Source organism: Dermacentor albipictus, chromosome 3 (genome assembly GCF_038994185.2).
Source record: "Dermacentor albipictus isolate Rhodes 1998 colony chromosome 3, USDA_Dalb.pri_finalv2, whole genome shotgun sequence".
Taxonomy (NCBI): Eukaryota; Metazoa; Arthropoda; class Arachnida; order Ixodida; family Ixodidae; genus Dermacentor; species Dermacentor albipictus.
Genome location: NC_091823.1, coordinates 143,682,209 through 143,697,492, shown reverse-complemented (window position 1 = coordinate 143,697,492; position 15,284 = coordinate 143,682,209). Strand labels below are relative to the sequence as shown.

The 15,284-nt window shown below is 50.8% G+C and overlaps 1 protein-coding gene across 1 annotated transcript in view; it reads right to left on the bottom strand.

Moving 5' to 3' along the window:
• Positions 1-11,348: 11,348 nt before the first annotated feature.
• Positions 11,349-15,284, bottom strand: part of LOC135905324 (high-affinity choline transporter 1-like) — a 50,126-nt gene continuing 46,190 nt past the window's right edge. Inside the window, exon 9 of the mRNA XM_065436355.2 lies at positions 11,349-12,532. Within this exon, the coding sequence (XP_065292427.1) occupies positions 12,328-12,532 (205 nt within the window). The 3' untranslated portion in view covers positions 11,349-12,327. The remainder of the gene's footprint in view (positions 12,533-15,284) is intronic.

Sequence of the window (15,284 nt, the reverse complement as noted above, 5' to 3'; positions counted from 1 at the left end):
GTAAATAAATAAGTGTTTTCTTGCCGAATTTGTTTTTTCAGACAATGGATGGTTCGCAGTATTTTGCAATCTTTATAAGGTCTGAATTATTAGTCAGCGACTGTACACAGAGTGTAGGAAATGCTCAACTTATACACAACAATATCACACTTACCACGATAAAAACACGCACACTTGTATATGCAAACTGAAACTTTGTGGTGACAACAGAGATCAAAGTCGTATTAAAATTTTCTTTAAGATGCAATAATGATGTGATGTGTGGTGCGCGACATGGTGCGGTGATCGGGATGGTCAGGAGCAGACGGCAAGGAGTGCACGCGCGCCGAGGCGGATTCCATGCTGGAAGAAGGAAAACAACGACGCCGAAGAGCGTCCGGCATGAGAACGCGCGGCGCATGAAAAACAACAAAAAAGAAGAAAAGCAAGCAATTAGGAAAGACCACGGGGAGTCAGGCAGCCGATCGGAAGATGCCAAATCGGCCAGATCAGAAGAAAAAGCGTGGTGCGCTGGCAGAAAGAGGGGACAGGCAGAGGAGACGCAGGGGAGACGCCAGGAGAGTCCCAGGAAGCGACGGCAAGAGGAGGTCAGCCACCGGAGCGGGCGTTGAATACGGGCCGTCGGGTTCCGGACCCGAGCCACCAAGACTTCACCCGACCGGGGCCCCCTGCCAACCTGCTCCTGTGAGTCGCCCGTCTACCCGAGCATGCCGCCAGCTTCTCAAGGCCGGTGAGCTTCTGTGCTCGTGGGCACGACGAGAACAGTCGGGCTACGGGCCCGAGTTTACGCCAGCTGCCCTGCCAGAACGCCACCCCCATCTGTCGTGCCGCCTGCTGCCCGAGGCCGGCGTTCGAGCTTCTGTGCCCGTGGGCAGGACAAGAGCAGTCGGGCTATGGGCCCGAGCTCTACTCCCAGCTGCCCGGCCAGTACGCCGCCGCCGTCTGCTCGTGCCACGATCCCGCCCGCTTTACGTCTCCGAGGCAGAGCTGGCCAGCTCCGGTCGCCCGGTCTGCCATTCCACACCACGATCCTTGGTGAGGCCGGCGCAACTCCTTTCACCAGCTTGTCGCAGCGTCGCAGCTTCGGGACTGTTGTGCGTCCCTGCCGTCGTGGCAAGCCCGGACTCGAGCACTAGTTAACCTCATGCAAGCCCCATGTGTGTTGCTTGCCGCAATGTGCGCTTGAGTGTTTATTTTATGCATGCTTTCTCTTTCCATCTATTTACTTTATGCCTCTTTTTAGTTTGATTAAAAGTCTTTGTGCGTGTGTGTGTTCGAAACGAACGGCTTTGTCCTCAATTGGGTTCTCGGAGGCTCCGCCTAAGAGAACCGTAAGAACCTTTTGAGCACACGAACCTTTGCCCCCATATTAGGGTCATCACAAATGATCACAAAGGCACGAAGACAACCGCCTTTGGCACAATGCCTGACGATACACAGGTGTATCCTGTCTCACCCGTGTGCCTTACTTTTCATATTTAAAAGGATCACCTAGCAGTTCAGTGATCATTCAGTGATTTAATGAGACAATAAAGAATGTCACTACATCAGTTAAGACTGGTAATGCATTCTTTGAAGATTGTATTAACAATTTATTTGGTAGAAAACTGCTAATTACCAGAGAAGAAAATGAGGGCCAAACTTCCCCTTCTCAAATCTTGCACCCAAAGCCCAACGTCTGTATGTCAGTGTGAAATTACAGTAGACGATTCTTAAACAAAACATTTAAAAACTTGCTGGTTCATGTTTTTGGTGCCTTTGCAAAACGACATAATCCTTATAGATAAGCAGTTAACTAGTCTCACATAGATGCTGAAAGAATCCATCACACCGTAAAAACTGGTGCTGGAATACCTAGCTTAGTTATTTTGGCACAGCCAAAATACCTAATAAATAAATACCTATTAAATATATACGTTTGGCACAGCCACATTGGGAGAATTACCAGTTTCTGACCAGTAGCGATATTTGTTTCAAAATGCGTTTAAACAGCACAGGAATTTCCCCCGGCATTAAGCGGCAACCAGTTGTATACATAGCGTGTATATACGCTTTTCCGCGTCACAGGGTTGCACGTTGCCGGCAGGTCAGTTTCTGGCTTCGCGATGACCGCTGTTTAAGGTTCTGAAACACGTCATAAATGCTACCGATATATTTAACCCTTTCAAGGAGACGACATATCTCCATGTCAGGTGTATCATCAGAATAAATGGCTAAGCAGATTGCTGAAATCTGTGGGAAGCGAAGCCTTAGTGAGGCGATTAGTTAAACGCTGTACAACTATTGGCGCTTCATATATTTGCGTTTACTTTTATCTTATGTAAACGTGCAATCTCGTGAATGGTTGTGTTCACCCAAGACAACGGTTTCTACTTTGAGCTCGTGCAATTTTAATCTTTATGCACCACACAGCTCACACGCTATTCGGAAACATAGACACCGAATCATGCGGTTGCGCAGTGCGAGACGTCTAAGCAACAATGCCACGAAGACGACGGCGATGCGCATTGTTTCTCGAGGAAATAACAGAGATGACGGGTGTATGCACTGAGGAGTAGGACACTTATATCGCTAACATTTAAGGATTCTGTACCTCTTGTGTCACAGTGGGACCTACCCATTATGAATGATGTTGGCCGAGACCGAGTGGACACACAAAATAAAATCAATCAGAGAATCCGTTTAATATAAATTCCTTATTCCTTCAAAAAGTTGGTGTGCTTTCAGAGATATCTGCGAGTCGACATTAAACGTTCAGGATTTACGTTGGAATTTATTTTTCATTACGCTAAGAGAGGTGCGCTTAATGGCACTTGGCGGTCAGCATACAGACGCTCTATAAGCTCTTTCGCCGACTTAAATTAGGCGCACACGTAACCTTCGTACACATATGTACCTACCAACTTGTGAACTATCAAAATATAAAAAGCACTTACCGTCGTGACAAAAGAAAGGGATAGAGGGCAGGGGGCAGGGGGAGGGGAGAAATAAGCAGGCAGTTTCGTTTGTTTTCCATGAGATTCCATTTTTGTGTCATGCGCGCACGGACTTTATTAACGATTATTTACGTTTAGACGTAGACATTAGGAGGAGCAAGGTAGGCAGAGTAAAGCCAGAAGCATACGATGCATGCAGTTCATTTAGATCATAGTGACGTTTTCAGTGTCTATGCTTTTGTCGATGTAGCAACTTGACCGAAGGAAATAGCCATCTCTTGAGCGCATTGCATTGCCACAAGAAGTTTGAGCAGGTAGCATCGAAATTTATTCTTATATGCATTTTCAATTCGAACAGAATTTTTGGAATACTGAGTCTAGGATGGCAGAAGACTAGGTGGAGCGATGAAATTAGAAAATTCGCCGGCGCTAATTCGAATCGGTTGGCGCCGGACAGGGATATTTGGAGATCGCATGGAGAGGGTTTCGTCCTGCAGTGGACATAAATATAGGCTGATCCCGGGAATAGTGCAGTCTAATAACGTGCGCCGATCCCGAAAGCAGAACAGTCTAACAATCTGTGGAGTTTGCTTGGCAATGCGCCACTCTTCAATGAACCCCTTTGCAGCCAACATGGGTCACTGTGTGTGTGCCACTTGTTATGCGCGGACTTCACGAAGGCCCCGCCAGAAAACAGCGCGTGCAGAGGGAAGCGAGAGAGAGAGAGAGAAGCCCGGCTGAAGTACGCGCCTCCCGCCTGACGCCGTTATACTATTCGCAAGCTTGGACCGTCGTCGTTTCAGTTGTTGACCCGAGTGGTGTCGTTGCACACACCCACATTGGGGGACTGCAACCGTGGATTGGATGGCTAAATTAATAGTCCCTGGCCAATCCCATTTATCTACGCTGTTCGCCTCATCTTTCAACATGTTTAAGAAATATTAACTCGCAGGATATATCTTTTCCTAAAACTTCAGGACAATTCGCAGCCCGAATTCCTAAGAGAGAGGGAAAACATTTATTTGCACCATCGAGGTCGTTGCTCTTGAGGTCGAGTGGGTGGTGTCCTCATTGCAGGGTTCCACTGGCCATGGCTGCTCGATAGATAGATAGATAGATAGATAGATAGATAGATAGATAGATAGATAGATAGATAGATAGATAGATAGATAGATAGATAGATAGATAGATAGATAGATAGATAGATAGATAGATAGATAGATAGATAGATAGATAGATAGATAGATAGATAGATAGATAGATAGATAGATAGATAGATAGATAGATAGATAGATAGATAGATAGATAGATAGATAGATAGATAAACTTTATAAAAAGAATAATCAGAAAACCGCTAATGGTCGGGGCCCTTAGTCCAGGGCTCCGCTGGCTCTTGCCATGTTCTCAGCTCTCTTTATCAGCTTGAGCTGGTCGTCGAGGGCCGAGCTGGACAGCAGTGCCTCCCATTGCTCCCGCGTGGTGTTCGTATCTAGGTGTTCTATGTCTTGTAGTGTGCACTCCCACGTAATGTGGTATAGGGTTGGCGTGGCCCCACACCATGGGCATTCGTCCCTGTAGGCTGTGGGGTGTATCCGATGTAATATGCGTAGGTTCGTGTAAGTGCCTGTCTGGAGCCTACGCCAGGCAGCGGCATCTTCTGTCTTTAGATTTCGATGGGGTGGTGGATATCGCAAGCGACGCCCTCTGTGGTAGTTAACGATGGCTGAATACTCGAGGTCGACAGGGTCCGGGTCTTCTGCAGCCGGCGTGATGAGTGCTCGGTTATGTACGAATCCTCGAGCTGCTCTGTCGGCCTGCAGGTTGCCCGTGATGCCAGTGTGGCCCGGTATCCAGATGATGGTTTGGGTGGTGAAGTCCTCAGGGTCCTCCTTAAGTATTCGGGCTAGGATTTGTGCAGCAGGTCTTCCAATTCTTCCCTGTAGGAAGTTGCGGCAGGCCTGCTGGGAATTCGTGAGGATCGTCAGTAGTTGGTTTGCGTGTAGGCCCTCGCGGATGGCTAACGCGATGGCCATCTCTTCGGCTTCCGTGATCGTGCAGGGGCGGGTCAATGCAGTGGAGGTAACGTGGCCTCGGTGGTCGCATGCCACTGCCACTGCGCCCTTGTTGCTCGTCCCATACATGGTGGCGTCCGTAAAACGGGCCGTGGTATTGAACCTGAACGCTTTCTCCACGTACTGGGCCCTTGCTCTCCTCCTGCCGGAGCGTAGGTTAGGGTCCATGTTGCGTGGTATCGGGGCAACGTGAAACCTGTCCTGGACGTGACGAGGTATTAGGCAGGTTTCTTGGGTTCGTTTTGTTAGTGCTGGGAACCCCAAGGTTTGTAGGACCTGCTGGCCCGTGTGAGTCCGCGCTAGTCTCTGTTGTTGCGAGACGTAATGGGCTTCTGTCAGTTCGCTGAGGGTGTTGTGCAACCCTCGTGCCAATAATTTTTCAGCCGATGTACTCATCGGCAGGCGGAGAGCGGTCTTGAACGCCATCCTCAAAAGTGTGTCGGCCTGCTTCGTCTCGGACTGTGTGAGGTGGTAGTAGGGCAGGCTGTATGTGATTCTGCTCACCACCAGACTACTGACCAGTCGGAGGGTGTCCCTTTCCTTCATTCCTCTGTTCTTCGATGTTACGCGGGAGATCATGCGTGATATCGCCTTGACACTGGTTTTTAGGAGTGTAAGGGTGTGTGTAGCGCGCTGGTTGGACTGCAACCACATGCCCAGCACCCTCAGCAATGGCTTCTCTGGTATGTGGCCCCCGTTGAGGCGTACCTCGAGTCTTCTTGTTGGGTCTGTGGGGACTGCGTGGTTACCCCGGCCTCGCCAGACTCGTAGGAGCTCAGATTTTTCGGGCGAGCATTGTAGTCCCCGTTGGCTGACGTATTCTTGGATTAGATTTGCTGCAGTTTGCAGGCGTTCTTCTTTTTCAGTGAGGGACCCTGTTGTGGTCCAGAGTGTTATATCGTCTGCGTAGATTGCGTGCCGCAGACCTGCTACGTCCAGCAGTTTGCTTGCGAGGCCGATCATGGCGACGTTGAACAGCGTGGGAGAGATGACAGCACCTTGTGGTGTTCCCGTGTTGGGAGGGTGGTACACTGGGGTCTGGATCTCTCCCATCTTTAGCTCCGCCGTGCGGTGGCTCAGGAAGCTCTGAACATACTTGTACGTTCGCACGCCGCAGTTGGTGTGGGCCAGCCCTTCTAGGATTCCTTGGTGGCTGACGTTGTCGAAAGCCCCTTTGATGTCGATTGCTAGGAGGACGTGTTCGCCGCAGCGGGAAACGTTGCTGAGGACTTCTTCCTTGATTTGGAGTAGCACATCTTGTGTGGACAGGCTTGCGCGGAAACCGAACATGGTGTCCGGCAGGTGTTTGTTATCTTCCGAGTGTCTCTGTAGCCTCGTGTTTATAATTTTTTCGTACACCTTGCCGAGGCAGGACGTTAGCGATATGGGTCTGAGGTTTTCAAATGCCAATTTCTTGCCCGGTTTGGGGATCATGATTATTCGTGCGTGTTTCCACATCGCCGGTACCGTACCTTGTTCCCAGTGTTTGTTGAGAAAAGCCGTGAGCGCGGAGATAGACTTGTCGCTCAGGTTTCTGATCATCGAATTCGTGATCTGGTCCGTGCCCGCCGCTTTGTTACGGGTGGTGGCTGCGATGACCGCTCTCCTTTCATTTTCGGTGATAGGTTCGTCCATTAGCGGGTTGGGTTGTCCTGTATAGGGTGTTCTACATGGTTGTGTGGGAGTGGGATCTCCATAGCACTTGGTCTTGATGGCATCGATGAGGTCTTGTTGGCTGCCTGGGTAGGTGTGTAGTAACCGTTCTAGAGCCCTGTGTTCTTCTCCTTTGGTTTTGGTGGGGTCCAGGATGGCTTTGAGGATGTGCCACGTCCTGGCCGTGTCCAGCGTGCCACCGAAGGAGTCACAGAATCTATACCAGTTCGCGGAAGCGAGTTGCATGGCATATTCCTCTGCTTCCGCTGTTATTTGTGCCATGCGCGTCTACAGTTTCCTGTTGTATTTCTGTTTTTTCCAGCAGCGGGTAAGGCCCCGTTTCGCATCCCACAGGTGTAGTAAGTGGGGATCCACCTCTGGGGTCTCTTCCGTTCTGGCGATTTCCTTTGTGTGGCGCTGTTTATGTCGACGGAGGTTGTCGCACCAATCTTCCAGATTCGTGATTGTGTCAGCGTCCTGTTCTTGCGCTTCCCTGATTTTTCGCCAGTCAGTGAGTTTAGCTGTGCCGATCTGCCTGCGTAGGCGCCCACTCTGTAGTGTTATGTTTAATACGAAGTGATCGCTGCCAAGGTTTTCTAGTGTGTTGAGCCATTCGGCTCGAGTGGTTTGAGTGATGAAGGCGAGGTCGGGAGTGGTGTCGCGTGTTACGCTGTTCCCTTCCCTCGTCGGTATGTTCGGGTCTGTTATGAGTGTGAGGTGACACTGTTCAATTAGTGTTTGTAGCTGGAGACCCTTCCAATCCTGCCTCTGGTACCCCCACAGGGTGTTCTGAGCGTTGAAGTCGCCCATGATTACCAGGGGACTGTCTTTAGCGAGGCGGAGGGTGTCCCCAAAGAGTTTTCCTATGTTTGCCCGCCTTTGGCTAGGGGGGCAATAAATGTTGAGTACGAAGGCGCTCTGTTTCTGGTTGCCTTTGTATATTATTTCGAGAAGTACATGTAGTACATCCACGTCGTCTATGGGTTTGTGTTGTATGGTTGTGATGTTTCTGTCTACTAGTGTGGCTACCTTCCACTTGCCGTCTTGAATTGTGTGGTATTCTTCGTAGCCATGTAGTGTTGGTCGGGTACCGGGCTCTTGTAGGGCTATGACCGTTGGTGGTTTTGAGGAATGAGTGATCAATTGTGCCAGCAGCCCTTTCTTCCTGCGGTACCCACGGCAGTTCCATTGCCAAATTTCTAAGTTTTCTTTGACTTGCCTGTATGTTCTAGGCATTGTTGGACGTTGTGGTCGGTGATGTTACGATTTGGTTTGGTGCTGCTACAGGTGTGGCCTTGTAAAGGTACTGTCGTAGTGTCTTTCGTAGTTTTATGGAGTGAAGCTGGTTCTTAAGCTTGCTGTCTACAGTGGCTTCCATATGTTTTATTGCTGCATCTGTCCGTTGTATTGCAGTCTGTGTTATTTGTTCCAACTGGGCGCGTGTTGCGTCCATAAAGGCTTGCATCTGGGTGCGGATGGCATCGACATGGGTTTGTAGGTCAATGATGTCCTTGTGTGGAGCCGCCTCTTGTGGTATTTGTGTGAGCTGTGTCACTTGTTTGAGTTGTCTGTTTTCTTGTGTGAGTGTATGTGTGCGCGCATGGTGGCGCGTTCCTGGTCCAATTTCACCGATCGTGGCGTCTGTGGTTTTTTATACGAGGGGGAGGCTACTGCTGCCCAGCTTACCTCGTGTTCTTTGGTGGTAGTCCTCTTGACTGAGGCTTCCTTGGTCTTTCGGTGGTGTTGCTGGGGCCCCTTGTCTTTGAGTACCGCGATGGCTGGTGCTGCCTGCTGTCCTTGCTTGGGCGTCGACCGAGATCGCCGTCTGGGCGACCGAAAGTGAGACCCTGGGCGAGAGCAGGAGCGGGACCTGGACCTCGGGTAGGAACCGGACCGGGATCCGTAGATGCTCGGAGACTCCGAGTAGTCGAAGTCGGAGCCTTCCCGCTCGGAGCTGAACCATCGCGGGCGAAGGTCAGCCGTCTTGGTCGAGTGAGTGACCAGGCGGGGCTGTCGTTGGGTTTTGGGTGTGGTGGTGGAGGCAGGCTTCCATCTGGGTGGAATGCGTTTGAGCTTGTTGTTGCACTCTGTTGCGGCGGTGAAATGGGCCCCTCCGCACAGGGCGCACTTCGGAACACAAGTGTGTCCGGCGTCACGGTTAATGTAGTTGCAAACGTTGCACGCACGAACCGTTGGGTTGGGGCAGACGTCTGGTCGGTGTCCGGTGATTCTACAGATGGAGCAGAACTGCCTTGTCGGCTGGTAGTCTCGGCAGGGCATTTCCCCTCCATAGCAGTACACAAATCTAGGCACCTGTGGTCCCTCGAAGTGGAGTAGGGCTGTCTGGGATTTTCCGAGCATACGGGCCCGCACGATGCGGACTCCATGTGTGCGGACCCGGAGATTCGCCATAAGCTCATCTTTGCCGGTGCCTGCGTCGATGCCGTGTACGACACCTTTAAGCAGGCCCTCGGGTGTTGATAGATACACCTTCACAGGGTGTGATCGTCCGTGAAAGGTGAGGCTTATAATTTGCATGAGGGTGACCACCGTGGCCTCGTGAGGTGTGCTCACGATGATGATGTTCGAGCCGTGTCGCAGGCGGACGATGAAGTCGTCCCCCTTGCAGGTCGGCGCACCTCCGGTGGCTTGGACGATCGCCTTGGCCACTTTGTGGGTCTGTAGTTTTCGAACAATGAGGCCCGGGGCAGGGCGTATAATGATTTTCATGTCAGTGCGCGGGGGTCGAGGCGCGCGTCGGCGAGGCCTGCTCGTTGCAGCCGCGTCTTCAGAAATAGGTGTTCCGGCTCCGCGCTCTTCGCAGGTAGCTTGCGACGTGGCTTTCGCGGCGGTGGCTGGCGCCTGGGTTAGAGCTAGCCCTAACGGTGTGCTTTTCGATGGCGTGGTTTGCCCACTGGATCTTGCTCACCAGTGGATTGTTGTTTTTGCAGGCGGCGTTTCCGATGAAGGGAAACGACCGTTTGCCACTGGGATTCTTGATTGTGGAGCTGCTCCGAGAGGACGGGAGGCGGCCCGGGCAAGGCGTCGTCAGGCAGGGGTCTCGGGTGACTCTCGGATACAACTTCCATGGTTTCGGTGTCGGTTGGTTGGTGGGCAATGGTGCCTGGGTTCCCCGCGATCGTAGCGTTCCGGGCTGGGTTGTCCCCACAGCTCACAGTAGACACGGTGGCTGCTTGCGGGTCTCCGAGCTCCCGCGCACCAGCGTTCGGCGTTAGAGCTAACCCTACCGTCGGCGTGGCCGAACGAATAGGGCTCTCATTGGTCTTAAAAGAGCGGCTCACCGAAGTTCGGTTCCGTTGAATCCCCTTGATGTTGACAAATATTCCGCTGATCCCAGTGGTACCAGGTGATTTTGGGCGCTTCGAAACTTTGGAATCACGGAGCCGATGCAAAGCACGTCTGCACGCCTCGAGCTTCTTCTTGGCTGCTCGACGTAGTCGCTGGACGAGAGCTTCTTGTCCCGCCAGGGTATGGGCCGGTCAGCTGTACCTCCCACCGCTCTAATGACGTGCTGGGCGTATCTAAGTGTTGAGGTTTGCCCCCGCACCCCACGAGACCGAATTCGAAAACTTTGCGACAAATTCGGGATAGCTGATATATATATATCAGCTATTTAGAGCAGATTGGATGGCTGGGCTAGTTGCTTTTCTTGCATCTTGAAACTGTAAAAGCGCTCAAAGACGAGAACGAAGAGCGTGGACAGGATGAGGCGCTTATATATTGCGTAGGCGTATTTATATGTTTCACAATGGTATCCGCTGAGGTACCGACCAAGCCAGCCGCAGCTACCCCAACCCTGGGTCGGTAAGCAGTGAAAGCTTCGCTTTAAAATACATATCAGAACACCTGTTTCTTGCAACCGCAGCTGAGAGCTATGATCAATCAATTCATAGTTGGTGCTTAAGCATGGTGTGCATCCATCATACGCTTTGTAGAGCTTGAACTCAGCTAATGTTACAAATGCAGCGGCAGCTGGAAACGCCGATAATGCAGCTTATGCGCTTTAAACTTGTTAGCGTTTGAAGTTGAAGTGATAGCACGTGGTGAATGCGTTTTGTACTTAGCTGCAGATTCATTGTTCCCTAGCAGACCGTCACAGTGCCACAGTGCATACAACTCCACCTATAGTTTCCATCTTTGCCAATGCGAAAACACTAAACAGCAATTCGTCTGCAGCAGCATATGTATTTATCTAAACTTGCACGAGGCGCAGGGTTGCCAGCAAAAGTCCTTCTTTTGAGTACTGCACGTGTGACGTTCCAATCACAACATGCCTCTTAGAGTCAGTAATTTAAACTTTATAGAGTGAAGAAGAAGAAACATAACTAAAAAGAATTGTCCGGCAGGTTTTGCTGTGTGGCCTGAGGTGGCGCGAATGCTATTATGATTGGTCGCTTCATCCGTTACCGCAGCGGGACGCTGGCTTTCGCGAAACCAAAGGCCATTTAAATTAACCTACGTGTTTAATTGGCTCATTTGTGCAAGCTAGCAAATCAAATGGTTCGTGACAGTGCGCGCCTCACAGCGGTACGAGGCAGCGAGCGTGGGCAATGCGGATTGAGGCAGATATGCGACAGTGTACACGACACGCTGCGTTCCCTGGCGATGTTTTGTCGGAAGCAACTTGTGGCAGCAAGATGGCGTCGAAGAAGAACGAAGAGGCGTGTGAAAGGGAGAGAATAAGCATTTATTCCAGTGAAAAATGGCGTAAGCGATTCCAAGAATCATTTAACTGACTCGCTAATGAACTTGTGTGTGAGACGGAAAGGTGAATATCTTCTATCGCAAGGATGCGGAAATTTCAAAAGCAGGTGAATACCGTCTTTCGCGAACATCTGAAGGCTAAGAACAATCGAATATTGGCGAATAGGTGCGACATTGCAATATTCCCTGTCGCACAGCACTAGAAAATTAAGAAAATTATCGTCGCACATTACTGAAACATGAATTGATAACTTCTTAAACAAAGTGAGACCGGGCACGTTATCAGGCAACAAAGCTTAATTTCATCACTCGTCTTGTTCCACTTACACGTCTTTAGTTCATGAGACATTGCGCCTGTCTGTGCTGCGCTAGCACCGTAATTTTGTGCAAATGAAAATTCTAGGAGCCGCGCCTTCTTCCGTGCATATCCGTTGTTCTCAGCCCATGTGCTATAGTGTTCACACCCGATAACTACGCCCCGAAAAGTAAGCAGCGAATTTCTGTCCGCCCCACCTCGTCAACCCTGAACAATTAGCATATTCTGCGTGTCCAGACAAAGAAGCATCAAAGACGCTTGCAAACGGGAACACTGCCGGCGAGCAGCGACAGCGCCTCAAACGCCTTACACCACACAAACTAACTTTGTGGACATGAGGCCTCACCATGGCCCGTCTCGTGTACGCATCGGTTGCCTTCGGACACCTCTATGGAACGTGTTACGGCTGCGGATACCTTGCAGCTACTTGCGTGCATCCTCTTGGAAATTTAGCTCTACAGCGCTCGAAGTGTACTACAAAGCGTGGTTAAGAGTTAGAGAGGTTCGGCTGCGTGCATAAATACCCAAGTCGAACTGGTTCCCAAGAGACAGGCGCATTTTCTCTTTATCATTGCCACCACGAGCAACGCGGCATTCGCTGCGAATGTGGCGGCACCAGGGCAGCTCAGTGGTGCTCCGCCTCGGTTGTGGTCTCCTGCGGGGCCGACGGTTGCGGCGGCTGCGGGGTGTCACTCTGCGCCAACTTGCTTGACTCCTGGCTGGAGCGGCGGGGCTTCTTGCGCTTGCGCTTGCTGGTCGCCGTCTCGCTCGCGTCCTTGCTGACGTCGCCCTTCGCTGGTGCACCGGGACTCTTCAACGTCATTTCCGCTCTGCAAGACACACCCATTGCGGAGACGCTCAATTGGCAAAGAGGGGAGACAAGAAGCAAGGCGAGTCGAGGCAGGGAGGTCAACCATGACGAGCAATAGGTACACGTGGACCACTATGGGTCACTCAGGCAGTTGCACTTGATCTGCACATTTGTGCGAATATTTCACGCCATTGAGGGGTGTGGCTGCTGTCGCAGTATTTTGGTCTCAGGAAATGGTACGGAGTCTTGTTTCACGAAATCGAAGGCGCAAGGTAGACGCGGAGAAAGAGACATAGCACTGGTCGTCCTTGTTCGCGTTTAATTTGGCGCCTTTCATTGCCGGAAATATGACACCTGCATCGACTAGCTGAAACCAAGATTCTACGGAGTTTAACTAGTTTAAAGCTGTCACGACAAAGAGGCCTCATTAAAAATGTCGTGCTGAGACTAAGGGCACAACAAGTGTTCGATAGTTTCTTCAATCTACAAGCATCGCACGTAGGTTCCTAGGAAAAAATGGAGACTGTATGCAAGAGCATGAATAACTCTACAAGAATAGCTATCGATTACAAGAGAAACACGAAAGCTCAGGTACACACAAATTGAATGCTCAAGAAAGGATGGCGCAACCACACAGGGATGAGAAAGAAAAACTCGAACGAGCGTCATTCATTTTTTTTTCTCGTCAACGTGTGTTCGCGCCATTCTTTCTTGATTATGGAATACCAACACGCCCAGCATTCAGTACTTCTAAGGCAAATTGAAGCAAGTCGTACGGCAAAGTCAACCAAGCTATACTCAAAAGAGGCGCAAAGGAAAGTTGTGCAAAAGAACCATACGAGCTATTGGCGGAAATCAAAAGAAATGAAAACCGGGTCATACTTTCTCAACCGCCTCGTCAAATCCGGTGCAACTCCTCCGTCACCCCAAGCTTTTCTTTCCATACTTTGACGTACTACTGCCCCATAGGTGAGTTGCACGTGAACAGGGTTTAATATGCCATAGATGCAGGTCCTAACTTCTCCGAAGCTCCACTGATCTACGGTCGAGCCGTGTCCGCTATATGGAGCGAACAAATTTTGTGTAGGCAGAAAGCTCACAATCAAGGGCAATACAAACTCTGCAAGGTAAGCAGGTTGTCTGCGGCAACTTTCGCGTCCGTGGTCACCGCAAACTAGAGTCCATTACCTCGCCTACCAAAGGAGGGACCGCTTACTTAGTGCAATCACCACGCTTAAAATGACACTTGAAGGGAAACATTAAATCAAGTTTAGACCGGATAAGCTATTTCGAAGCTCTATTTTCCATATTTCGCGGCAATGTGTTGATCATTCGGAGAGAAAGTTAAGGTTGAAGTACTCTTCCATTTTTTTTTCGTGTCGATAACCCAGCGCCGATGTGTCAGTGTGACGACACGGATATTATTAACGCGATAGCGTTAAGGAGCTCGTGTCGCAGAAAAGCTGGTGTCGTCGGCGTCGGTGTCGGCGTCCGCGGCGTTGACCGTGAGCGATAAATCACGGCAGGCACTTCATAAATAAAAAGCAACTTCCAAGATGGGCTGGGTGGGAATCGAACCAGGGTCTGCAGAGTCTGAGACGGAGACGCTACCACTCAGCCACGAGATCGATGCTTGAAAGCGGTACAAACGCGCTTCTAGTGAACACGGTGTTGCCTTAAAAACGTGCCGTAGAAAGTTATACTGCGGTGTATATCGGTAATTATGAGCATGTAACTTACACAAGTCACATTTACACGAGTAGCGAAGTACGTTTCCGCTAAATTTCTTCTGCGCTTACCGCACACGCAGAGCCATCTTGCGGCAAACACAGAAGACCCCCTCCTCTCAATGTACGGCGCTGCCCCGACAGGTGGCGCACCATGCGCGCATTGGGGCTGTGCGCGGACCGGCCCCGACTCCCTCTCCCCTGACGACGCTTCGCCGTGCTCCCATGCGGGTTGCAGAATGAAGCGCCGTTCCCTTCTTTAGATTACTATCTATCCATCTCTCTGCCCATGCCGATCACGACGTTTGGCAGGCATAGATCGTTTCCCCCTCCGAGACACCGAGTTCTTTGGTTCGTTCCGTTTGCTCAGGCGCATGCTTCGTTGCCGCGCCGAACGCTGCGTTGCTCGACGCTCTCCGTGTGATAGGTGGCCGCAAAGTCCGATGCGGGGCGCCTCGTAAGTGATCCCTGCGCCGTAGCGCATTGTCTTACACCCCTTGGCGGGTCGATGGGAACGCTGTCGCGTTCCACTCTTGAAGGCGAAGCTTAAGCGTCCTCCAATTTTTTGTTTACTTTTTATATTTGGCCGTCGTGGCTCAGTAAAGGCTGCCAAAACTTGCCAATTGTAGTCTCTGCCTCATTTATAATACAATACACTCCACTTTTGCCGATAACAAATGAAGGCGCCGCCTATCTCTGGAGTCACGGCGCGAGCTTGTGCAGAAACTTCACGGCGGCGTCGCCACCAGCCTTTCATCCTCGCGCTTTTTTCGGCTTACTGACCCTTTATTCGTAGTGAGCTTAGAGTAACCTTTCGGTTACGAAGTGTCTAAGACTACGTAGGACCTTAGCACTACCTACAAAGTACAGTCGTTAGAAAACATGCAAAGCTCCTTCTCACACAGGGTGGCTTGCCCGTCATAAAGTATGCTGTGTGAAATCCTGCGCCCGCAAGCGAGAAAATCTACGAGTCCTAGCACCTTTCGACACCAATCAGTGCTACTGTGCGGCGCAGGGTTAATAACGAGAACAAGTCATAAAGAA